The sequence below is a fragment of the Eufriesea mexicana genome, unplaced genomic scaffold (assembly GCF_001483705.2).
Source record: "Eufriesea mexicana isolate 0111107269 unplaced genomic scaffold, ASM148370v2 scaffold1723, whole genome shotgun sequence".
In the NCBI taxonomy this organism is placed as follows: Eukaryota; Metazoa; Arthropoda; class Insecta; order Hymenoptera; family Apidae; genus Eufriesea; species Eufriesea mexicana.
Window position 1 is genome coordinate 342,917 of NW_016909858.1, and position 24,407 is coordinate 367,323.

The 24,407-nt window shown below is 29.9% G+C and overlaps 6 protein-coding genes across 7 annotated transcripts in view; 5 read left to right on the top strand and 1 right to left on the bottom strand.

The window, feature by feature from the left end:
• Window positions 1-485: 485 nt before the first annotated feature.
• On the bottom strand, window positions 486-4,330 carry wts (serine/threonine-protein kinase warts). Its single transcript, XM_017901658.1, has 4 exons — window positions 4,051-4,330; window positions 1,547-3,947; window positions 1,147-1,424; window positions 486-1,067 (listed from the first exon to the last, which is right to left on the bottom strand). The coding sequence occupies exons 1-4, from the start codon at window positions 4,327-4,329 to the stop codon at window positions 636-638; spliced, it is 3,390 nt and encodes a 1,129-aa protein (XP_017757147.1). The 5' UTR covers window position 4,330; the 3' UTR covers window positions 486-635.
• A 2,720-nt stretch (window positions 4,331-7,050) lies between these two features.
• Window positions 7,051-8,615, top strand: fy (fuzzy planar cell polarity protein-like protein). The gene is made up of 5 exons (XM_017901702.1): window positions 7,051-7,128; window positions 7,226-7,618; window positions 7,682-7,879; window positions 7,977-8,176; window positions 8,258-8,615. Exons 1-5 carry the CDS (start codon window positions 7,051-7,053, stop codon window positions 8,613-8,615), a joined length of 1,227 nt encoding a protein of 408 aa, XP_017757191.1.
• A 1,805-nt stretch (window positions 8,616-10,420) lies between these two features.
• On the top strand, window positions 10,421-11,825 carry spict (magnesium transporter spict). The gene is made up of 4 exons (XM_017901697.1): window positions 10,421-10,520; window positions 10,599-10,721; window positions 10,849-10,991; window positions 11,091-11,825. Exons 1-4 carry the CDS (start codon window positions 10,421-10,423, stop codon window positions 11,823-11,825), a joined length of 1,101 nt encoding a protein of 366 aa, XP_017757186.1.
• Window positions 11,826-12,578: 753 nt separating this feature from the next.
• On the top strand, window positions 12,579-13,381 carry cni (protein cornichon). The gene is made up of 4 exons (XM_017901680.1): window positions 12,579-12,659; window positions 12,814-12,882; window positions 12,976-13,232; window positions 13,318-13,381. The coding sequence occupies exons 1-4, from the start codon at window positions 12,579-12,581 to the stop codon at window positions 13,340-13,342; spliced, it is 432 nt and encodes a 143-aa protein (XP_017757169.1). The 3' UTR covers window positions 13,343-13,381.
• Window positions 13,382-13,980: 599 nt separating this feature from the next.
• On the top strand, window positions 13,981-17,161 carry beta-PheRS (phenylalanine--tRNA ligase beta subunit). Its single transcript, XM_017901679.1, has 11 exons — window positions 13,981-14,067; window positions 14,214-14,269; window positions 14,364-14,518; window positions 14,902-14,971; window positions 15,085-15,351; window positions 15,435-15,614; window positions 15,692-16,072; window positions 16,165-16,245; window positions 16,319-16,411; window positions 16,617-16,896; window positions 17,010-17,161. Exons 1-11 carry the CDS (start codon window positions 14,010-14,012, stop codon window positions 17,159-17,161), a joined length of 1,773 nt encoding a protein of 590 aa, XP_017757168.1. The 5' UTR covers window positions 13,981-14,009.
• A 256-nt stretch (window positions 17,162-17,417) lies between these two features.
• Window positions 17,418-24,407, top strand: part of mask (multiple ankyrin repeats single KH domain) — a 16,287-nt gene continuing 9,297 nt past the window's right edge. For both annotated transcript variants that reach the window (XM_017901717.1, XM_017901718.1), the window contains exons 1-10: window positions 17,418-17,877; window positions 20,820-21,263; window positions 21,631-21,778; window positions 21,953-22,233; window positions 22,307-22,592; window positions 22,674-22,975; window positions 23,065-23,280; window positions 23,348-23,977; window positions 24,038-24,164; window positions 24,253-24,405. In XM_017901717.1, coding sequence (XP_017757206.1) covers window positions 17,674-17,877; window positions 20,820-21,263; window positions 21,631-21,778; window positions 21,953-22,233; window positions 22,307-22,592; window positions 22,674-22,975; window positions 23,065-23,280; window positions 23,348-23,977; window positions 24,038-24,164; window positions 24,253-24,405 — 2,791 coding nt within the window. In that variant the 5' untranslated portion in view covers window positions 17,418-17,673. The remainder of the gene's footprint in view (window positions 17,878-20,819; window positions 21,264-21,630; window positions 21,779-21,952; window positions 22,234-22,306; window positions 22,593-22,673; window positions 22,976-23,064; window positions 23,281-23,347; window positions 23,978-24,037; window positions 24,165-24,252; window positions 24,406-24,407) is intronic.

Here is a 24,407-nt window from a genome sequence, read left to right on the forward strand (position 1 = left end):
ATGGTCGAAATCTGAACTGTAGAAATATTTTGTCATATTGTAATAATAACTCCTATAGCAGTTATACCGTGTGAAAACATGATGAATGCCCACAAATTTGAATTTTATGATTATATATCATTTTATCTTTTACAGTTTTGGATAGTTCTTAATTCAGAAAGATCTGTCTTTACAAAAAAGAGGAATTCATCCAATGATTTTTCGATTATAATAAATGAGAAAGGCAAAAAAGAATAAAAGAAAGGAAAAGGAAAAATCAAGTTAGAAAACAAACAAGTATGATATGTTACTGAAATTAAGGAACAAACGTGAGAGTTTCCATTTTATGTATGACCATTGTTCTTTTTCTCCTTCTCATGTAAAATATAGCATGATATGTGTGTGTACGCACGCACTTACACATGGATTCACGCATGCACATACGCACGCACACACAAACCGCATACACAACACACACACACACAACACACACACACGCGCGCGCGCATTTTTATGATTGACATTACCCTATCTACTCATCGATCCAGAAGAAACTCTTTCAAATAATATTTACAAACACAGATTTCTTTCAATAAAATGTACGAAAAATTACGTCATTATTGACTTGGTGAATACAAAAAGTTCTAAAATTATTGTCATACGTAAACTGGACCTTGATTATCATTATCATCCAAACTTATTCGACTAGGATACGCAGGACCACCACCATCATCAAAGAAACGCCTAAAAGTGAATTCAAAGAAACCATGAAATGGTTTCCCATTATCTAATAATTCGTCAGATTTGTTGGAATCAGAGGATTCCGAATTCCGTAATTTATCAGGATCCACAGGATCAAAATTACTCGTATCCGTAGGATATTGTATCCGAGGTATGTGTGGAGCTACTTGTCGACGCAATCCCTTCTCAAAATCAATACTTGCAAAAAATGGATGACTTTTTACTTCATCTGCGTTCTTACCTAACCGACGATCTGCACCAACGCATAACTTTAATATTAAATCCATACCTTCTGCAGATAAATTAGCTTGTTTCGGGATGTGTAGAGTTGTTTCCCAATTAATTACCTGCAATATACAATGTAACTCAATGTATCATATAAAAGGTTTGATGACAAAACAGCAAATAAATATGCATTACACTTACCTTATATTGTGTCTCAGCTGGAGTGTTAGCAAGAAAAGGAGGAGAACCAACTAACATTTCATACAAAATTACACCAACACTCCACCAATCGCACAATTGTGTGTATCCTGTCCTTTGTAATACCTCTGGCGCGATATAATTTGGTGTTCCAACCAAGGAATGCGCTAAGCATCTTTGATGCTCTCTGTGTCTTCTACGCTCCAATGGTTTTAGTTGGATACAACGACATTCATTGTTCCAATCGTCAGCAGGATCCATTGAATCTTGTTTTCCATGTCCTGCTTTTTATGATAATATTGTTATAAATTTATATACATATGTATATAGTATTTAAGTAGAAATACATATAGACACACACATATACAGATTGAAAGAATAAATTGATTAATTGAATACACACCATTTTGTTGATAATACTTAGAGTTATGAGTCCAACGAAATCCTGTACATAGGCCAAAATCTGTTAATTTTATATGTCCATCTCGATCAATTAAAATATTGTCTGGTTTAATGTCTCTATGTATGAAACCCATTTTATGAACACTTTCTACCGCGCACGTTAATTCAGCAATATAGAATCTTGCCAAAGGTTCCTTGAAAATGCCAAACTTGATTAACAGTGACATCAAGTCACCACCAGGTATATAATCCATTACAAAATATAAATTGTCCTTATCTTGAAAGGAATAATAAAGTTTCACAACCCATTCATTATCAGCCTCTGCCAATATATCTCTTTCAGCTTTAACATGAGCAACTTGATTACGATTTAAGACATCTGCCTTCCTTAAAGTCTTCATAGCATAAAACTGATTTGTATCCAGTTTCCTGACAAGCGTCACTTCTCCAAATGCGCCAACTCCGATCGGTTTAATTTTCGTAAACATGGATTTATCCATTTTTGCACGCTTCAATCTAATGTAATTCGATTCTTTTTGTGACAACATTTTCCGCATTTGACATTGAGCTTCTGCGCTAAGACCAATCTTAGCCATTTCTGTTTCTAATTGAAGTCGACGGTATAATCTTTGTTTATGAGATTTTAATACATTTTCAACATGTTGTTCCATAAAAAATTTAAATGCCTGGGGAGAATAATTACGGACTTTGCAATCTCTACGTTCTTCCTCTTTCTCTTTACTCATATGCTTCCGCTCGGGTATCGGAGACTGATGCTTGATCTTGTAAGATGAAGGTGATGAACCAGCACTTTTTGCTCCATTACTATCTGGTGAATGATTATTATTATTATTGTTATTATTGTTGTTGCCACCATTACTGCTGTTGCTGTTATTACCACTGTTCCCAATATTGTTATTAGTCCTCAAAGACATAGATGTAGACGTTACCGGAGGTAAAGGCGGTGCTTCCGTAGAATGTTGACACCCGTCTACCGGTGAATATTTTCTCTGCAATGGAGAATGTAGAGCAACCGGAGATGATCTAAGAGTTGTATTATTATCCATCGTTGACATGCAGTTAGAATCCTCATTTGTAGTTGTTCCATATGGGGGTGGAGGAACTGGATGGTGCATGCCTCGTTGTGCAGCTAATGCTTGCATTGTTGTTGCATAACTAGGCGGTTCTGTAGTAGGTACTCCTACTGAAACACCCACGTTTATATTGTTTGTTGATGTTGTGCCCACGTTATTTACTGGTGGATAAGCAGGTGGTGGTGGCTGCGTTGATTGTTGCTGCTGTGGCTGTTGCTGTTGCTGCGGTTGTTGCTGTTGTTGTTGTTGCTGCTGCTTTTGTTGGATAGATGATGCGTAAGATGGTGGAGGTGGAGGTGTGTTACTAGAAGTGGAAATCGGTTGTGGAGAAGTTGGTGCGACAGCAGTTTGCAATACGGGTTTTTGTACTTGAGTACTTTTAACAGATTGCATGATAATGGGTGGTTGTGTCTTTGCCTGTCGCGCACCCCAAGCTTGTAACGGTGTAGGTCTAGCCATGGATGCTTGTGTATTTGGGGATATAGCGGTAACAGTTATTGGACTTGGAGAACCAGCTGATGTTGGACCAGAATAGATTCCAGAAGAGGGACTTTTACGATAATCTTGTTGTGTAGGACTTTGTCTATTTTGTATAGAGGCACTGTATGACGGTGGTTGTACCGGACCAGCCGACGAAGAAGAGACTATGGGATATGGAGGCGGTGGTTCAACTTGAGTATTAGTATTGTTGCCCGTTTGATAAATACTGAGAGCTTGCATTTGTTGAGAAAGTTGCTGCTGAACTTGCGGACCATTTTGAACAATCATAGGTTGACGACAATTTGAATTATTATTGGAACTCGCTACCGGACTTGTACCTCTTTGCGGTAGATTGACTGCTGTAGAAATCGGGCCAGTATTACCAGGTGTGGTAGGAGGTGGCCGCGTTGGAACGACTGGAGCAGGAGACATCCGTTTAAGCATTTGCTGCATGTTAGTAGGTACATTTGGCTGATTATATGGGGTGTGAGGCGGTGGAGGTGGCGGTGGTGTAGAACTACATCTAGGAGGTGGAGGAGGAGGTGGTTCTCGTTCTACGAAATTGCTCGGAGAATATTGTCGACTCAACTGCGGATGTGGACTAAGTTCCGTTAATCGTGGACTATCAGATCGTGAGCTTCCTGCACCACTGTCTAGTGCAGGGCTACCACGTTGTAAACTCAACTCTCTTTCCAAACTAGGTTTTCTTATTAACTTGCTGTTAAGTTTACCAAGACCATTCAAAGATTCTCCCTGTGCCTGTTTTAGAAACTCTATAGCTGCATCTAGACGCCAACCAGCTAACTTCAATGCACGCAGTGCAATTTCCTGTACATACATGATATAAAATTTTATTATAAAATATTAATTATCAGTTTTGTTAAATAAAGTTGACAATAAATGATATTTGTTTAAAAATGGATCCACATACCTCTGAATATCCCATTGCTAATAACTGAGCTAACAATTGTCGTTGGTCAGATTTGTCAATGGTAGAACTCGAAGCTGCAGAAAGACCACTAAGTCCTGAAGCAGAACTAATACCACTGGTCGTAGATAAAGTAGATATAGTACTAGCAGCACTGGAACCTACTTCTCCTGTTCCTCCAATATTTGCAAACGGTAGTAAAGAATTGCGAATTTCAGCTAAAGCCTTTTGATGATATCCAGAGCCACGAGTGCTCGATTTACTAACCGTGGGTGGATTCATAGTGGCCCATGCTAGGCCTTCTCAGACCTAGCTTTAATCCGGCTGTGACATATATATATATATATACATACATCTAAAACATAATATCAAGTTATTTTCTTACAATGCTGTAACATTCATATAAGATCTTGATATATTTATTATACAATATCATACCAAATGATTTTAATCTTTTTAAAAATATTTCAAATTCTAATCACTAAATTACTAATTTATACTTATAAAATTATCTAATTAATTACTTGATTAACTGATTAATTGTATATATATAGTATAAATTCTTTAATTTTATACTATGATTCTAATATTGGCTTAATAATAATAGATGTTAAAAATTTTTGTAATATTATTAGTGTTAATATTATATATTACATAAAATATAAACATTTGATATGAAAAATGTCATGTTCATTATTAGGAAATTCCTTATCAAGATATTTGTAATTACGTACACAATAATATAATAATCATATTAATAAATTGATAAATATTAAGATATATTATTTGTTACAGAAAATATTAACTGCTTTTTATGTTATTTTACTTATTTCTCTATTATTTTTGTTTAACACACTTTATTTGAAAATTTCCTTGCAATTATTAAATATAAACAGCTTTATGTGTAGTACAAATGATTTTTCATATCTTTGTATTTAATTTTGAGATTCATAAAAAATCTAACCTATTCATTAGATGCGTAACAAATTGATCCAAAAAGTCTTTTGTAAAATGAATTACAATAACACACACTTTCTTTGTAAATCAGAAAGCATTAACTAAAAAATTTCTTGAAATAAATTTAACAGCAATCAAGAAAGAATGTCTTCAGAGCATATTCTATTCTCACGTTTCCATGGAACCTATGTGATAAGGTTAACGTACACATAAAACTTTTAATTCACTATTTTCCCTTAAAACTAATTCTATGGTATTCCAACATACAGTCGTAATTACTACAGTAACAACAAAGAAAGGTACAGCCGTAAATTACTAAAGTAACTGGCAGCCATTTTGAAGTGCCACATTCCTACACCGACTTGACACTCTTTTTCGTAATTTACGATATGCACTAAGTTCATGCGCGAAAAAACAAATAGCTTTTTACAATTAAAGCTATTATATGTTTAACAATTAATGTTTATCTGTTCAAGAAAATGAGAAATTTCCTAAAAGCTTATGTGAAGAAAAGATTGTTCATGCAAAACTTCACTTAGTGTTTTACAACTATCTTTTCGTGCCGAATGAATGTCAACATTATGTCAAACGTTTCTTTCTTTCTAATTTAATTTTTTTCTAAATTATTTTCTACACCTTTACTTAACATTTAAATTTATTTAAAGTTAGAATTTTTTTTAAATCTTCTCTCCTCTTGTTCTTAAATATTCACTATATTTTTATTGCCTTTATGACTTTAATAATTAGTTATTTTGAAACATAGGACTTCATTATTATTACCATGTTTAACTTTAACATTTGCAACTAAATTAATATAATTGTAATTCATATCAAGTTTATAGTACATAATTTAATCATTTGAATAAATGAATTGAAAATATGAAAGTAATAATATTATTCTAATCATTTCTTAACTAATATATACATAATTATTTATATACAAGATATAAATCTAAATAATAAAAAAAGAATAAAATTAATATTGTTTCTTTATTATTTAGTATACACTATCGTTGTATTTAAATGTCATCATGAAATAATTTTCCTATAGATGTATCGAAATTCTTAATATATGTGTTATTCAGTTTTAATCATTTTCTTTAAAGTAACTATGAATTAAACATATTTACGAAATATGACAACTGTATAAATATAACATATAACTAAGATTCGCTTTATATAAAATATTTTTTTATATTTTTATACTATATTAATTTGCCATTTATTGTTATTATATTATTTTTTACCATTTTCAAATAAGTGTAAAATATGATATTTGAATTTTCTAATTTTATTTAAATATCAGCTCTTCCACGTTAAAATCATTGATCAAAAATATAAAATTATTTTAAATATATATTTAACATATCGCTTGTAAGTGTATTTTATTAGTTTTTTTTTGTCTTATTATTGATAATTTTTTGTGTAACGTGTCAGCATGTAAACATCATGTTTAATTAAATTTTACATTTAATTAAATGATATTATAATTTCATAATATAATACCTTTAATTTTAATGAAAGGTACAAATGAAACAAACACGTTTATCTTGTTCAAATTGTAGTTTTTAAAATAAGAGTTATATTTTCGTAATATTGTAAATCATCATATCAAACATATATTTTAAATATAACTTGGCATTGTAATATCACTATTAATTTAGAATACTGGGAGCCCCTTTTTATTGCTATGTTGTCACGTAAATATTAATATATTTATCATAAAAAAAACATTAATTATTACCATATAGAAAAACACCAAATGATAATCATTAATCAGCTTTTTATATTGTATAATTCAATTTTGTATGAAACGAAATAAATTCGGACGGAGAATATCAATATAAAATATAGTATGTCATAAGATGAACCATAGAAATCAAATTTTACATACTTTAAATATAGTGATAATAATATAATTCATTATAAATTAAATTTAAATTTGACAAATCGAATAGAATAATATTTTTATGTAATCTAACAAATTAACAACAAATTTATATACTACTAAATATTTAATATTTAAAAGAGAAAAATAACATTATTATGGTTGCTCATGTTATGTGTTTAACCTCTACTGGTGGAATTCCTTTGTTTTCTCGTCAAAAAGGAGAAGGAGATACAGTAAATTTGATATAATATAATGATATAAATAAAAGTACAATATACAAATTTATGTAATACCAATTTTAATTTCGCCTTTTTTTAATGATTCTTATAGATGACATTTTCTAAAATAGCATCTCTATATGGAATACATATGTTTCTCAAATCACAAAACATAAGACTTTGGAGTACAAATTTACCTGATACTATGATAATGTGGAAAGAGTTTGAACAAAGTGTTACATTAATAGTTATTGCAAGTGGAACTACCAAATCTGTATTAGCTAAGTTTCTTAATGCTGTTTTTGGTGCAATGATTTTGTTTGTTGGTATTGAAGAACTAAAAAGTACAAAAAATATTGAAAAATTGAAGAAAGATGTACGCTTATGTAGCCCAATTGTTGATAGTTTATTACAATGTCTTGATGTTGGAGATGGAATTTGTTCAAAAACTGATATTATTAATATGACAGAATGTATAATGTGCCAGGAAAATAGTTTATTTCAGGTAATTCATTAATTTGTTTTAGAAATATTTTAAATTCATGAACTTATAAATAATCTATTTAAGACATGCTTGGAAGGTTATATGGAATGCTTGGACTCTATATATGGATGTATCTTAATACATGGATGTTTAGCAGTAGCTACAGAAGGATGGTGGAATTTAAATCCCATAGAAAGAAAATTATTAATAATAGCTGTTAATACAGAAGATACTTATACTACACGAGACATTCCAGTATTTCTACCTTATAAAAGTCCAAATGTGAGTACATTTTGAACATATTTTAGAAATATAAGTGCAATATAATGATGTGACTTACAAACAAAATAAGTTCAATTTATTGTGGGAAATGATGTAGGTGGCTTTCAGATTAGTGTCTATAACATTAATTAATCAAGTTGAAGTATTAGCCTTATGTGGACCAAATCCAGATTTATCAGAAATTGAGAAATTTGCTGTACAATGTTGGAAAAATAGTATTGACGCTTTACACACTGCAGAGCAATGCTATCCACAAAATTTACCTACATCTGTAAATTTAGATTCAGAGACACTTGGGTAATAAAAATAGTAACATTTAATATAAATTTAATATAAATAAATAATTAATATAATATTAATCTTTTTTTTTATGAATAGATTTCTTTTAACAAATTATAAGATACAAAAATTTATACTTGGTAAAAATATGCAGTATGCAAAGAATAGAATCAGTGGATCCCACAGGTTGGATATATTAAGAACATTTTATCATCAAGCTGTTGAAGCATATATATTATCTTCAGAATTTGAATGTAATACAACAGATGATAGTTGGAAATTTGTTGGTACAAAGGAAACTTATTTATGTTCAGAATACCACAAATGTTACGCAGTTAAACATGGAGATCATATACTTTGCATTTTATGTGCTTCTACAGTTCCTACTCATACAGTGAGATCAGTTTGTCAAAAAATATTGAAAGCATTACTTTTTGATAAACATGGTTGTTGGTAAAATATTAATATGTTTATGTTCATTTATAATATTCTATTTATCATTATTATACATTATATATTACACATTAAATGACTTTATATCTGGATATTATGTTTTTATTAATCATAATCAAGTATTATCATGGTAACAAATATACAATATAATAATTATTTGTAAACTAGTGTTATATGTGTTCCATTGATATGATTAGTGTATAATGTAATAGCTACAATATTGTGCAAAGTATTGTATCACCGATGCATTCATTAAAAATCAGGTAAAAGATTATGTATCAATTATAAAGACTTTGGATATATCTGTAGTAAAGTGTCACAATTTTGTATTTGTCAAATAGATTTTTACACACGTGTCTATTACATATAAAATATATGTTCATTGACAATATATAATATAGACTATCTAATTGTTACATTACTTTATAAAAACAAAATATCGATGAAACTTTTGCTTAACATGTGCACAATTCGTAAAAATTTAATATTATAAAAAATGCAGACAGACGTGCATTATATTCTTCTACTTTCACTAGTGAAGTAGCAGAAAAAGATTGAATATAGGGAATAATGTAGTTTGGATCTGATATGATGCTGACAAAGGCAAGGGTGAAGGTGAAGCAACCCATTTAGCTTTCTTAAAGGGATGATTCTTATATAAGTGTTACAAATTTTATCCATTTTTATTACTTTTTTTTAACTAAATGTTTTCTAAATTTATTTAAGTATTCCCTGTGGCTCTTTTTTCGAATGACATTTGCGGTCAATTGATATGAAATTTGGAGGTAATAGAGTAGAAGGGAAATGAATGCCAAATATAGAATTTTGGCTGCGGGAATTTAATAATTTCCAGTTTGGTTATTTCTTATTTCATCGCCAAGTGATAAATTTGACATAGAAGGAGCAAACCCATTTTCCATGGAACATCTTATATATATACTCATTAACAAAATCAAAGACCGTGCTGCCACTGAAACATTATACATATATTTCTAGTGAAAATCTGATCGACGACGCGTGAGTTGCTACATAACAAAGATGTTTGTGTCCGTATATATACATTTAAGCGGCGGTGTAATGTATATGTATAATTCCCAACATTTCTTTGTTAATATCTTCGAAATTATTTTATTCTCAAAGCTAAAATTTTATATTTGACATGTATATTCTCTTCACGCTTATATCAAGCATGTACTTATCACTGACATAAGTGATTGTAATACTCAGGGTTGACTAAAGCAAAAAAATATTTCTATTCAGTAAGTTTACACTTATCACTCAGATCAAAATAATTATTTTATATTGAAAACTAGGAAAATGACGAAAACTTAAATTAAATATTCCAAAATTTTTATATGTATTTTTAATTTTTCTAACAAGAAGGTGATAAATTTATTATAAAAATATGACTGTGATTTCAGCAAGACCTACTAGTATATAGAACAACATAAAAATTTCAAAGTAATCAACCATACAGTTTTTCAGATTTTTCCTATATCAGTGGAAGAAATTACATTTCAAGAAAAACGCATTTAAAATTTTAAGTTTGAAAAATCATTACTTACAATACTAATCAATCCCAACAATACATTCGGAAATATATATATCTTTCAAAAAAATGGAATAAAAAAATAAACTAATTTTTGAGGCCTTCATGAGAACGACTCCTCAATGCAAAAGTAAAATGGTTTCCACGTTTCATCTGTATATCTGAAAGGTCTGATTATGGACTACGATGATTTTTACTTCTTAATAATTGCAAATTTCGTCTATATTAATGAGTAATACTATGAAAATCAGAATCTAATTATGAGTTTTATAAAAAGAACTGCAATTGATATACAATTATACGATACAACAGATTTTTATATAGGTTTAAGTTTAGCAATTAGTTCTAGTGTTTTTATAGGTTAATTGACATTTAATAATTTGAGTTAGAAATTTATTAATATAATATTGATTATTGTATAATATTATAATCATTTAGGTGCTAGTTTTATTATCAAAAAAAAGGCACTAATTCGACTTCAAAAACGCGGTGCATTACGAGCTTCATCCGGAGGATTTGGATATTTAAAAGAATGGATGTGGTGGTTTGGTCTTTTTTTAAGTACGTAAAGTAGAAAATACTTGAATAACAAAAGTATATTCAAGATCAAGTTCTTGTTGTGTATATTAATAAAGCTTATATTTAAGAATTACAAAATTTACTATAAAAAAATTTATTTATGCTAAAGTGGGAATAGGAGAAGTAGCAAATTTTGCTGCTTATGCATTTACACCAGCTTCATTGGTTACTCCGTTAGGAGCATTTAGTGTTTTAATATCTGCAATATTAGCATCAAGATATCTAAATGAAAAACTTAATTTACTAGGAAAGGTAATGACATAATATTACAAGATACTATATTTCATGAATTATAAAATGATATAATTCATGTTGGATATATTTAATGAAATAAACATAGTTCTATTTCAGATTGGTTGTCTTTTATGCATTTTGGGTTCTACAGTTCTTGTAATTCATTCTCCAAAGGAAGAAGAAATTAATACATTAAATGAACTTTTAGACAAAGTCAAAGATCCAGGATACATTATTTATATATTCATTGTGATAATATGCAGTATTCTAATTATTTTTTATATTGGTCCTGCCTATGGAAAGCAAAATATCATGGTCTATATTTATCTATGTTCATCTGTGGGTTCATTAACTGTAATGAGTTGTAAAGTACTCAGACTAACTTTGAAAGAAACTATGCTTGTTTTCGATAATGGATTTACAAATTGGTTAACATGGGCTTTTTTATCATGTGTTATAGTTTGTATTAGTATACAAATGAATTATTTAAGTAGATTGCTTGATTTATTTGAAACTACAATTGTAACACCTATTTATTATGTATTCTTCACAACATTGGTAATCTTTGCATCTGCCATACTATTCAGAGAATGGGAAAATATGGGTGTTGAGGATATTTTAGGTTCATTTTGTGGTTTCTTAACTATAATAATTGCAATATTTCTGTTAAATGCATTTAAAGAATTGGATATATCTTATAAAGATATCAGACATATATTTCAGCCAAAAAAAAAACTAGTTACAAGTAGCAACAATCAATGGAGCAGTAGAAATGAGGAAAGACTAATTACAAGGCTAGAAAAAGAATTAAACCACACATATGAGGCTCAAGCTTTAACAAAAACTGTATAATAACTATATATGAAGTATGTACATATATATAATGTAAAACAATAAATAGTTTATATTTAATTTGTTCTTATAACTGTGAACATACAATAGTATCAATAGGAAACAATTTGATGAATATATTAGGTTGTGGGAGTACAAATTAAAATAAATCTTACAAACTCTAGATACTTTTTGTATTTATGGAGCTTAAAAATTATTGTTCTTTATAGATTTTTTCATTACTGTATATTTAACATTGTTCCTTAAAACTTTGTCTATTTTTCTACATATTGTATCCTAGTACTTTTTTAATTCCTTTCCTTTTATAGATATAATTAAAAAAATAATTTTATGATTTTGTAGTAACGTTAATGTTATTATAGTGAAATATATTTTGTATTAAAATGAATGTTATAAAAGTTACACCAAATATTTCGAAAATTGTTAATATAAATTGTGTCTAATGTAATTAAAAAAAAAAATATTTTATGCTATAAAATACAATGTACTGGAATTTTTTTTATTATTTTGATTAATAATTTTGTTATTCAAGATGCATACCGTCCTATTGAATTTGTACTTAAATAGAAGTAAAAACATTCCGCAATGGTAACGTTCTGATTACATCTCACTAGGAAATATGATGACATAAAAAATAATATTACATACAAATAATATATATGTATTTATTTATCCAAAATGCAATTTCTTATTCATAAGTCAATTTATATTTATCGAATCAATATAATATAACCATTACGTTTAATTATTACAATGGCGTTCAGTTTGGCTGCTTCTTCATACATCGTGGCTTTAATAGTAGATGCTTTTTTACTTATTTTTGCGATATTTCATGTATGTGCTATTTTTGAACTACGACGACTATTTTTTATACAAACTAGTAACTAAAAACGTTTATATGATACTATAATATAAATTATTTCTAACCTTAGCGCTGTAGATATAAAGTTGAATGATTTTGGCTAAAGATACATATTCTATTTTTCAGATTATTGCATTTGATGAATTAAAAACTGGTTATAAAAATCCCATTGAATTATGTAATAGCTTAAATTCGGTAAGGCATCAAAATTCAATTTTTGCAATATTTTTTGCATCAATAATAACATCAATAATCAAGATTTCAATTATATGTATATAAATATTTCAGCTAATTATTCCAGAATATGGATTACACATTTCAATCAATATTTTATTTTTACTTAGTAGACAATGGCTTTCATTGTTTCTAAATATTCCATTAATAATCTATCACTTATGGCAATATTATCATAGACCTATTATGTCTAAACCAGGTCTTTATGATCCCACTAGTATAATGAGTGCCCAAGCTCTTAAAATTCACCAAAGAGAAGGATGGTATAAACTTACATTATATTTTCTATCATTTTTTTATTATTTATACGGGTAAGTTTTAGTATATGAAAATATAGTTAACTTATTATATATGACACTTTTAGTAAAAGAACATATATGTCCTACTTTGTTTCAGTATGATTAGTTCATTGATTCATTGAAGAAACTATCCATTATTCAATAATAATTGTTTATAACATATCTTCAATAATAATTGTTTATAATATACCTTCGATTTAATGTACTTTACAAAAAATATTTGTTGTTATATAAAATACAAGAAAAAATATTTTATTTGTTGAAATGTGTCAAAATTTTGTATAGAAATAAAAGTTCATATTCAATCAATATTGTTTTTTCCTGTAGTAGTTGTGCAATTAAAATAATTCACTATATTAATATTAAGAAGCAGAAATAATTTTTATCTATTTATCTTATACATATTAATATACATACGTATGTATGTATGTAATATTTATATGAATATTTAATAATATATAATAGTATTATGAATATTTTTATTCGTGTTATTATTTTTTTTATTCTGGAAACTTGTAAATAATTATTAATGCGTTCAATATGAAATTGCAGAAGAGACAAGAGTTTCAACTAAATATCTAACCTTACCTTGCGCAATATTTGCCACACTCTATTTAAAATAATATGGGAAGTAGATTCTAACCTCACATTTTCTTGGGGTGAGCTGTTGTAACATCATTTAATGTGTAACATTTAAAATACGTAAAAAATTTATTAATGATATAAAATATTTTATATAATCTTCTGTATTATTGTTATATTAATCTTGGTAGTGCATATCGTATAAAAATGCCAACTATTAATATCAAACGTGATTTATTATTCAAAGTTCTTGGCAAAACATATTGTAAGTTAAAAATATTCAAATATAATATAATTTCAACGATAATTTAATTGTATTATTTTTTTTATATTTATAATTATCTTAACTAAATATTTGTTAATACGATTGTATAAAATATCTAAATATTCATTTAAGTATTGTGATTTTAGCGGATATCGAGTTTCAAAACTTATGTTTCAAGTTTGGATTAGAATTGGATGAAGTGGTATGGAGTTCATATTACTAAATATTATTAAATATAATGTATATCTAAGTATCTATTATTTTACAAACGACTTCAATTAAACTTTAATTTCCAGATAAGAGAGAAGCAGATAGTTACAAAGGAACAAAATCTATATCACAAAACAGAAATATCAGAAGAAATTATTTATAAAATTGAAATACCAGCAAATAGATATGACTTATTATGTTTAGAAGGTTTAACACTTGGACTTCTTATATTTTTAAACCAGTATGTATATGTGTAATATATATTTTGTTTTTCTGTTATTTTTATGCACTTTCTTTTCACTTTTCCTACATTATCTTTGCATTTTTCAATGTTTTATGCATATATATTTATAAATGACAATAGTTAATTATTACACACCAATAAAACTATTTTATTAATGTATATATGTGTACAAGATATATATATATATGAATCTTATTTTTATATGTATTCATAATGTCCTTATAATGAATTATTTTGTTTTTTTTTTTACATTAAAATTGTATTGTTATTTAAAGAATTTTATCAGGAGTTTATTAATAAAATGTATTATAGTGATAAGCATATATTTATATGGCTTATATGTCACTGTTATACACATTTAAAAAATTATTTTAATATAGAGTGGATATACCAATGTACATGACGATATTTCCAAGTACAAACATACAAACGATTATAATGACAAAGCAGGTTTGTATGGGTATTATTATTATTGATATTATAAAATTAAACAAAATAATAAAAGTTCAAGAATTTAATGTGTTTTTAAAGTATTTATTTTTTTGAAAGTAATTATATTTCAGTGTTCGGAAGTCAGGGGACACATTGTTGCAGCTGTTTTACGTGATATTAAATTTACAAAAGATTCTTATAATAGCTTCATTGATCTTCAAGATAAATTACATCAAAATATTGGTAGAAAAAGAACTTTGGTATCAATTGGAACACATGATCTAGATACTGTTAAAGGTCCATTTTTGTATTGTGTAAAGTCACCAGCTAATATCTATTTCAAACCACTGAATCAAGATAAGGAATATACAGGAGAAGAAATTATGAATTTGTACAGTGTAAATACTTTTATTTTTTAGTGTTTACTTAATGCAAATCTTACTTGGGGGAAAATATTATATTAATTTTTTTTTTTTTTCAGAATCATGCACAATTAAAGCAATACTTACACATTATAAAGGACAGCCCAGTTTATCCTATAATACAAGATAGCAATGGAATCATTTTGTCTCTCCCACCTATTATCAATGGAGATCATTCAAAAATTACACTCAATACTAAAAATATATTAATTGAATGTACTGCAATAGATTTAACAAAGGTACACACAAAAATATACTCTCTTCATATTTATGAGGAACAAATGAGCTAATAACAATGAATTTTGAAAATCTTTAGGCAAAGATAGTATTGGATACTATAGTCTGTGCTTTTAGTCAATATTGTAAAACAAAATATACAATAGAAATGGTGAAAATCATACATCCTAATGAACAAGTATTTCATTATCCTGACTTAAAGTACCGAATTGAGCATATTGATTGTGACAAAGCAATAAAATATATTGGTATAAAACAAACACCACTGGAAATAGCTAACTTACTTACTAGAATGTCTTTAAAATCTCGTGTCAGAATTGGTAACAAATTAAATGTTCAAGTGCCTCCAACACGACATGATGTGATACATGCATGTGATATTTATGAAGATATTGCCATAGCATATGGATATAACAAAATTCAGAAAACTATGCCGTATTTATATACTATTGCAGAAGAGGTACTAGTAAATCTCAGTGATATTATTATTGTAAACTTTAATTAAAATTGAAGTTTCAAATAAAATATTTTTTATTTCTATATTAAATTTAGTTTCCACTTAACAAATTATCTGATCAATTACGCGTAGAATTGGCATGTGCAGGATTCACAGAAACATTGACTTTCTCACTGGTATGCAGAAGTTTTATTAATAGTTTCATAAATATTAATCAATTGTAATTAATTCAGCACTTTTTTCTTATAGTGTTCATACGAGGATATAACAGATAAATTAAATCATGAATTATTACATATATCAGCAGTTCATATATTGAATCCCAAAACATCTGAATTTCAGGTATGTGGACAAATTTGATTAGAAGATTAACCTTTTTATTACCAAAAGTGACTGTAATCATTTGTTAAAATCTCACATTCGTTAAGAATTCTGATAATACAGTTGCCCTATATAACAATACAGTGATCAACTTCATCATAGTACAAGGGTAAATTTTTATACAAAAGATGAAACTAATATTTTGTCTTATATAACAATGTTATAGGTTGCACGAACTACTTTAATACCAGGGTTATTAAAAACATTAGCTGCAAATAAAAAGATGCCGCTTCCTCACAAATTATTTGAAGTTTCTGACATAATATTAAAAGATAATAAGATAGAAATTGGTGCGCGTAATAGACGACATTTATGCGCGATATATTGCAACAAATCTGATGGTTTTGAAATAATTCATGGTTTATTAGATAGAATATTACATATATTAGAAGTACCACGAAGTGTTAATAAAAGTAAAGGTGGATATTTTCTTCGTGCTCTCGATGGTAAAGTATTATATGAAAAATTATATAAATCATATGAAAATATAAAAAAATGTGAATTATGTAGTTTTAACATATTATATTATCTATTTCTATGTTTATATTCCTTTTTCCAGATCCCACTTTTTTCCCTAATCGTTGTGCAGAAATATTATGTTATGGTAATATAATTGGAAAAATGGGGGTTCTACATCCAAATGTAATTTCAAAATTTGAACTAAATACACCTTGCTCTGTATTAGAAATTAATATTGAGACCTTTTTATAAGAAAGTTATAAAAACTATTGTTAACAACAATAAATAAAACTTTATCTCTTATTACTTTATTATTAAACAAAAGCCAATTAAAATATATCAATACAGTAAACATAAATATTAGATTATAGTTATTTAAGCTGATGTCCAAATTGAATATGTTTAGAAAAACAACAAAGGACGGAAACAATTTCAACAAGTATTTCATGTTTTAATTTTTTAATCTATATTATGACATAAGTTTGTATAATTCTCATTAAATACAAAAATATTTGCGAATGAACAAGTTAAAATTTCCCGCCACGGAAAACGAAAGATGGCATATCGAATCGTATGCAATCATATAGATGGTTGAAGAGGCATCCGGGAGACTCACTGTCGGCCATAGTAGAAATGGCGGGTGTTAGCTTACGTGAATGACGGCGATCGTGCTCAAGATTATTATCGAAAAGCAAGTGTTCTGTGTGTGTTTTGTAACACGGGAACGATACCTTAGTATCATATGATTCATCTGGAAGGTAAAGATGCAGAATGTAGCACAAGGAACGACCTCGGATAGTCAGAAGCACGAGAAATTAGCAAGCGTTCACCACGACATTGGAAAGACGTCGTCGACTCCCCAGTCTTCGAATTCCAGCCCTACGAAGTCAGAAACCGAAACCTTCTCCGAATTACAGCCGCGCTTTATGGCAGACTCGTCGGAGAGTGAAGAGGACAGTGTTTCAGAGGTAAACCGTGTCAAAAAAACATGCCACATCGTAAATAAGATATTCGTGCAATAAGAGGTTGAACGCACGCATGTACGTATGCACACACACGCACGAACTCGTCTGTCGCTTCTGTCGTCTATCCAGTTACCATCCCTCCTCCCCCCTTCCGTCTTCTTCCTCTTGTTCTCCTTTCTTACATATTTGCTCTCGCTCTTACCTGTTTCTCTTCTTGCATGTGTACACATACACACACGCGCGCGCGCGTGTACGTATGTATATACGCATAGTATATACATATATGTACGCACACGTCAGCTTTTGATAGAATATATTCAAAATCGGTGTTAATCTTATTTGACATTTTCTAATTTTATTGCAAATCTGCGTACTATAGCTTTATAATAATATAGATACTCTAAAATCTAGGTCTAGTAAAAAATGATTGATTCGTGTACATATTAATTTTTAGCTTTAATACTTATATTCAATTCTGTGTTTTCACATGTTTTATATTTATATTATAATAAATAATATCTAAGAAGAAATTACATACTTAAATAAACGTTACGAAATTGACGAAGTTATAACCTAATGTGCATTGTCGTATGAAAAACAGTACCGAATTGCTCTATCGTAGGACATCTTGTAGTCAAACTTACAGTATTAAATAAAAATCAATGAATAATTTATACATCTAAAAAATAAGATATAAGATTGCAATAAAAGATTGCTATATTGCAAAATTTGAATTCAGTCTTGAGTAGATGCTAGTAATATAATCGCTAAGTTTATACTCTGATATGAATTTTGCATAGATTCCTTAACAGAAGAAAGGAAGAAAGAACAACATAGGAATTTACGCAGGGTCGTTATATAATCGAAATGTGTGTGTTAGTAGCTAATGGAACGTCACTGTGTATTGTAGTGTAGAAAACAATTATGCTGTTCTTTTATCTTCTAAAATATACCTATTATCATTCTGGATTTTTGTCAAACTTCATGACTTGTCTTCCATGGATTTTCCTAAAAATTCATTGGTTAATTAAGTTTTCGATATAAGATGAAATGCATATAAAATATGATATCATCAATAATAAAAAATTGATATAACATTTATTTTGTTTTTATAATCTTAAGTAGCTTACGTACCTATATGTGTGAACGTTGAATAAAGCATTCCGGTTAACTGCACTGCATAATCAAGCGCGTGCGCATGCACGTGTACGTCCATGCATATGCCTACACAAGTAGGCATTTATGCAGATACACGTATATCTATTGTACATATATGTATGCTTTTCATTGAACTAGTAATCTTGTATGTAGTATGTTCGCGCGTGCGAGCTCTCGCATGTGCCTGTCCTCTATACACATATTTGTATGTGTGTAGCTATTTTACGTCCGCTTGCACTACGTTGTGCGCCACCCAGCGGAGTTCCCTTCGGTCGTGTTTCTCGCGTATTCGTGCGAGTTCGTGAGCCTGTTTGTCTGCTTACCATACCTTTACCTCCTCTATACGTTTATAGGTGTATTTCTTACTTTATTGTAACACTTAAATCTTTCTATAATACTGTCAACGAGGTTTCAGCTCTATCCTTGCTTCTGTTCCTGCCGGTTACTCGGCTCTCCTTGTCGCTCGTGTTCGTGGCGTGGAAATTGTAGAGAGCAGAGCCACCATATTATTCTATATTCTACCAACAGTGGGTCTTGTACAGAGTTCTTTTTTGTCTCAATTTTTTATCTGAACAATTATATTGGTTAGTACAACGTGTGCTTATATGACCAGTGAATACGCGACTATTTTTCTTTACTTTGGTTTCGATAAAACAAACGGAACGCGTTCAAACGTACGCAGAGAGTATAGCAAGGAAGTGTCAGTTTCATCCTTCTTGGAATGGCTGCACATTGTTCTTATGTCTCTGTATTCAGTGGCAAGCCGTTTTAATCACTTACTGAAGATAAAATACTTTCACCTACATTCTAATTTGCGTTTATGTCTCATTGGTTCCCACACGTCGCGCAAGAGGATATGACCTCTACGCGAGATGTACGTACTATGATTTAGAAGAACTAAAAATTATAATTTATTTCTAGAAATGTTGAAAGGTTTAATTTTGAATTTTTTGTAATTATAATAACGATGTTGTTTGTATAATTTTTACAGTTCGTGTTGCTTTTACTTTATTTTTCTCGTTCGCTTTTCTTTCATATTTGACAAATATTTTTTCAATACTTCTTATTTCATTTAATTTCTCTGTTCGCTTTTTGTGTTATATTTATATATAATTTATTTTCTATTTTTGTTTTTTTTTTCACTTTTCGCTTGGTTTTTTGATAAGGTGGAGGGGATTTTATGTTATACAATAACCTCAATTACTATTGTTCGTATTCCTCTATCGTAAATTTACTCCATAAAAATGTTGATTTTTTATATTAATAAAACCTAGAATTAATGTGCATAATACTTTTCAAATTTTATTTTATAAATCAATTATGAAAATTAAGTAAAATTAATGTATTAAAGAAAAATGACTCAGCAGCTTTAGATGAATTTTTATAATTATTTCATACTCTACCTTTTAAGATGAAGAATAAGATGGAATCTTAGTTTTATGTATATAATTTTTTCCTTATGTATTCAGTTTACGATATGTATATGTATCAAGTAAATATTATATATAGTTATAATAATAATAAGAATATATCAGTTTATATTTAGTACTTTTGACTCCTTTAATAAATTTATGTAAAATGAAGAAAATGCAATTATGTTATTACAATATATTTTAAAAGTAAAAACTGACAATAATCTTGATGTGTATACTTTTATGCGTGTGTGTGCTTGTTCATTCATGTGTCAAATAAATATCTACTATATTTATATACCTTGATTGTTAGATGTAAACCGTTTATATATAAATTAATTTCATAGAAGAAAATGCTCTTTTCTTATATTGCAGGTGGAGTGTTTCGCAATTGATCAAGTTGAATTAGACGAAGGTCATCATTTAGAGTCATCCAAGCTCCTGTTAACTTCTGAAGATCCAGAAAGATCTGTGGATCCTGAAACTCAAGCTCGATTAGAATCATTGCTGGAAGTAGCTGGTATTGGCAAGTTGTCATCAGGCGATGGGAAGCACTTGCCTGATCACGAAGTGCTCCGTCGCATAACATCTAGTGTTTCTTGTGCATTAGATGAAGCAGCAGCTGCATTGACTCGTATGCGCAACGATAATTCACGCACACAAAGCGAAAAGCGCGCTCTTGTAGAAGCTTGCACTGACGGGGACGTAGGCACTGTTAGAAAATTATTAACAGAAGGACGCAGTGTTCACGAGACTACAGAGGACGGAGAGAGTTTGCTCTCTCTTGCCTGCTCAGCTGGATATTACGAACTTGCTCAGGTTTGAACTTTATTTAATTTCTCATTTGTGTTTTATGCACTTATAAAAGTGTATATACTCGTGCGCATGCGTACGCGTATATAAAAGTGATATTTTTTTGAATTACTTTATTCATAGCAATTATATGTATGCGTGTGGTTCATGTACAAATACAATACTAATAGAAAAATCTTTGCGATTTGCCTTGCCTTTTCAAATATGCGTAGAAAAATATTAGAAATTGTTCCAGTATAGTAATTAATTAGAAATATTAAAGATAATTAAAATGCATACAAAATTTTTACTTCCTGTTATGTAAGAATAAAGTGAAATGTATCATTTTTTTGGTTATAGTACTATTTTATTTGAACAATTCCGTTATAAACAGGTACTTTTGGCAATGAGTGCAAACGTAGAAGATCGTGGCATAAAGGGGGACTGTACCCCTTTAATGGAGGCTGCCAGTGCAGGACACGTAGATGTTGTAAGCTTGCTTATTGCTCATGGAGCTGATGTTAATGCTCAATCTACTGGAGGTATGAAATGTAGTTAAAATACTCATATTTATAATTTATAATAATTCTTGTTTCTGTCTATTATTTTCATATATTACATAAATTTTAAATAGTTGAAATTTCTAAAGTAATATGTTTTAACGTCACTAATATCTAAACATGCTAATGGGTAAATCAGTTTGTATATGTTTTCAGGTAATTCGCCTCTTATATATGGATGCGCGGGTGGTCATGAGGAAGTAGTACGAGTATTATTAGAAGCAGGTGCCAATGTGGAAGATCATAATGAAAATGGCCATACACCTTTAATGGAAGCAGCTAGTGCTGGACATGTTCAGGTTGCCAAAATGTTACTGGAACATGGTGCTGGAATTAATACTCATTCCAATGAATTTAAAGAATCTGCATTAACATTAGCCTGTTATAAAGGTCATTTGGAAATGGTTCGTTTTTTACTAGAAGCTGGCGCGGATCAGGTACTTGATGTCATTATAATTGTTTTATGGTATTAAATATTTCAAATATAATTTGAAACATATTACTTTATAGGAGCACAAAACTGATGAAATGCACACTGCCCTTATGGAAGCATCAATGGATGGCCATGTAGAAGTAGCTCGTTTACTCTTAGATTCGGGTGCGCAGGTGAATATGCCAACAGACAGTTTTGAATCACCATTAACTTTGGCTGCTTGTGGAGGTCACGTTGATCTTGCTATGCTCTTAATTGAACGGGGCGCTAATATCGAAGAAGTAAATGATGAAGGTTATACACCGTTAATGGAAGCAGCGCGTGAAGGTCACGAAGAAATGGTTGCTTTGCTTTTGAATCAAGGTACATCATAGATTTCATTTACAAATGACGTATAATTAGTTAAGGAATTTTCAAATAAAATTTGTATATCTTGACATATAGGGGCGAATATCAATGCTCAAACTGAAGAAACGCAAGAAACAGCACTTACTTTAGCCTGTTGCGGTGGCTTTCTAGAAGTTACTGATTTTCTAATTAAAGCAGGAGCTGACATTGAGTTGGGTGCCTCTACTCCACTAATGGAGGCTGCGCAAGAAGGTCATTTAGAACTTGTTCGTTACTTACTTGAAGCTGCAGCAGATGTTCATGCTCAAACACAAACAGGAGATACTGCATTAACATATGCTTGTGAAAATGGTCATACTGATGTTGCAGATCTTATACTTCAGTTTGGTGCTGATTTGGTATGTTTTTCTTCAATGAATATAGTTTTAAAGAATATATAGTGTAATTGGTCATTTTATAATATTTATGTGCCTTTTTTTATATGTAGGAACATGAATCAGAAGGAGGAAGAACACCGTTGATGAAGGCATGCAGAGCTGGTCATCTCTGTACAGTTCAGTTTCTTATATCGAAACGCGCAGATGTTAATAGGCAAACAACGAATAATGATCACACTCCCCTTTCGTTAGCTTGTGCTGGCGGACATCTTCCAGTAGTAGAACTTTTACTTGCACAGTCTGCTAATCCGTTTCATAAACTGAAGGTAAGTGGTATATAATTGCCGTAATTTCTTTCATATCAGTATGATAAAATTTTTTATTTTGGTGTAGGATAATTCTACGATGTTAATAGAAGCTGCAAAAGGTGGACATACCAGTGTAGTTCAACTTTTGTTGGATTACCCACACAGTATTATGATGAGTACACCTCACAATGCAACACCTACACCTATGTTGCTCCCACAACAACAACAGCAACAGCAGCCACACCAACAACAGCATCAACAACAACAGCAGCAACAACAACAACAACAGCAACATATTACGCATCAACAACATGTACCCCATCAACAACATGCGTCTACACAACCACAATCGCATCAACAACAACAACAACACGCTACAGATCAATCACAAGCGCAAAATCTTCAACCTAAACATAATACACAAAAATCGTTGTTGCGAAAAAATCGATCGGTAACCATGATGTCAGATATGAGTCTTACTTCTGCCGAAGCGCAACAAGTTCGATCTCAGCCCGCAGGAGAATCAGTTGTTACAACTAAAGATGACACTAATATTTTGGATAAAGGTAGTGGAGGATTTACCAATCTTTCAGAACCTAACATCAGCCTTAGTCCTGCCCCAGCACCAACACCAGGGTTAAATGTCTCGGAAAGCCGTAAGACAACAAGACAAGAGCAGATTCTTCATAAACAACAAATTTTTGAGGAATTACAAGTAAGTCTTAATTACTTGAGCTTTTTTTTTTGAGAATACTATTATTATAAATATTTTTAGAGGGTAGAGAGAGAACTACAAATTAAGGGTCCAGGACATTGGTTCTGTAGTGCAAAGAATCCTGTTGTAACTCAACAGCAACAACAGCAACCGGAAGATTCTAGTAAATCAGATACATTGTCATCAGGTATGTTTTAATATGCTTTTTTTAATTTCTATTATTTATAATTATATTGCGTATAAAACATTTCTAATATCGGTGCTTTAATTCAAAGGTTTAGTTTGCAGTACAAGCGGCATGTCTGGAAATTCATTAACTCATCAAGGTACTAGCCAGGCAATGATACTATATGATGCATTTCTCTCAGGAAAACGATTTGCACAAGCTCAGTTTTCACAACAAATACTTTCTACAACAAATACTTTCCCT

Excerpts from the sequence above, each read along its gene's own strand:
- wts (XM_017901658.1), bottom strand. The coding sequence starts at position 4,329 with ATGAATCCACCCACGGTTAGTAAATCGAGCACTCGTGGCTCTGGATAT. Across the intron at positions 3,948-4,050 it reads TAGCAATGGGATATTCAGAG|GAAATTGCACTGCGTGCATT; the intron begins GTATGTGGATCC and ends ATGTATGTACAG. Across the intron at positions 1,425-1,546 it reads TAAGTATTATCAACAAAATG|GACATGGAAAACAAGATTCA; the intron begins GTGTGTATTCAA and ends CATAAAAAGCAG.
- fy (XM_017901702.1), top strand. The coding sequence starts at position 7,051 with ATGGTTGCTCATGTTATGTGTTTAACCTCTACTGGTGGAATTCCTTTG. Across the intron at positions 7,129-7,225 it reads AAAAAGGAGAAGGAGATACA|ATGACATTTTCTAAAATAGC; the intron begins GTAAATTTGATA and ends TGATTCTTATAG. Across the intron at positions 7,880-7,976 it reads TACCTTATAAAAGTCCAAAT|GTGGCTTTCAGATTAGTGTC; the intron begins GTGAGTACATTT and ends GAAATGATGTAG.
- spict (XM_017901697.1), top strand. The coding sequence starts at position 10,421 with ATGAGTTTTATAAAAAGAACTGCAATTGATATACAATTATACGATACA. Across the intron at positions 10,521-10,598 it reads TAGTTCTAGTGTTTTTATAG|GTGCTAGTTTTATTATCAAA; the intron begins GTTAATTGACAT and ends ATAATCATTTAG. Across the intron at positions 10,992-11,090 it reads AACTTAATTTACTAGGAAAG|ATTGGTTGTCTTTTATGCAT; the intron begins GTAATGACATAA and ends GTTCTATTTCAG.
- cni (XM_017901680.1), top strand. The coding sequence starts at position 12,579 with ATGGCGTTCAGTTTGGCTGCTTCTTCATACATCGTGGCTTTAATAGTA. Across the intron at positions 12,660-12,813 it reads TTATTTTTGCGATATTTCAT|ATTATTGCATTTGATGAATT; the intron begins GTATGTGCTATT and ends TCTATTTTTCAG. Across the intron at positions 12,883-12,975 it reads TATGTAATAGCTTAAATTCG|CTAATTATTCCAGAATATGG; the intron begins GTAAGGCATCAA and ends TAAATATTTCAG.
- beta-PheRS (XM_017901679.1), top strand. The coding sequence starts at position 14,010 with ATGCCAACTATTAATATCAAACGTGATTTATTATTCAAAGTTCTTGGC. Across the intron at positions 14,270-14,363 it reads GATTAGAATTGGATGAAGTG|ATAAGAGAGAAGCAGATAGT; the intron begins GTATGGAGTTCA and ends TTTAATTTCCAG. Across the intron at positions 14,972-15,084 it reads CGATTATAATGACAAAGCAG|TGTTCGGAAGTCAGGGGACA; the intron begins GTTTGTATGGGT and ends ATTATATTTCAG.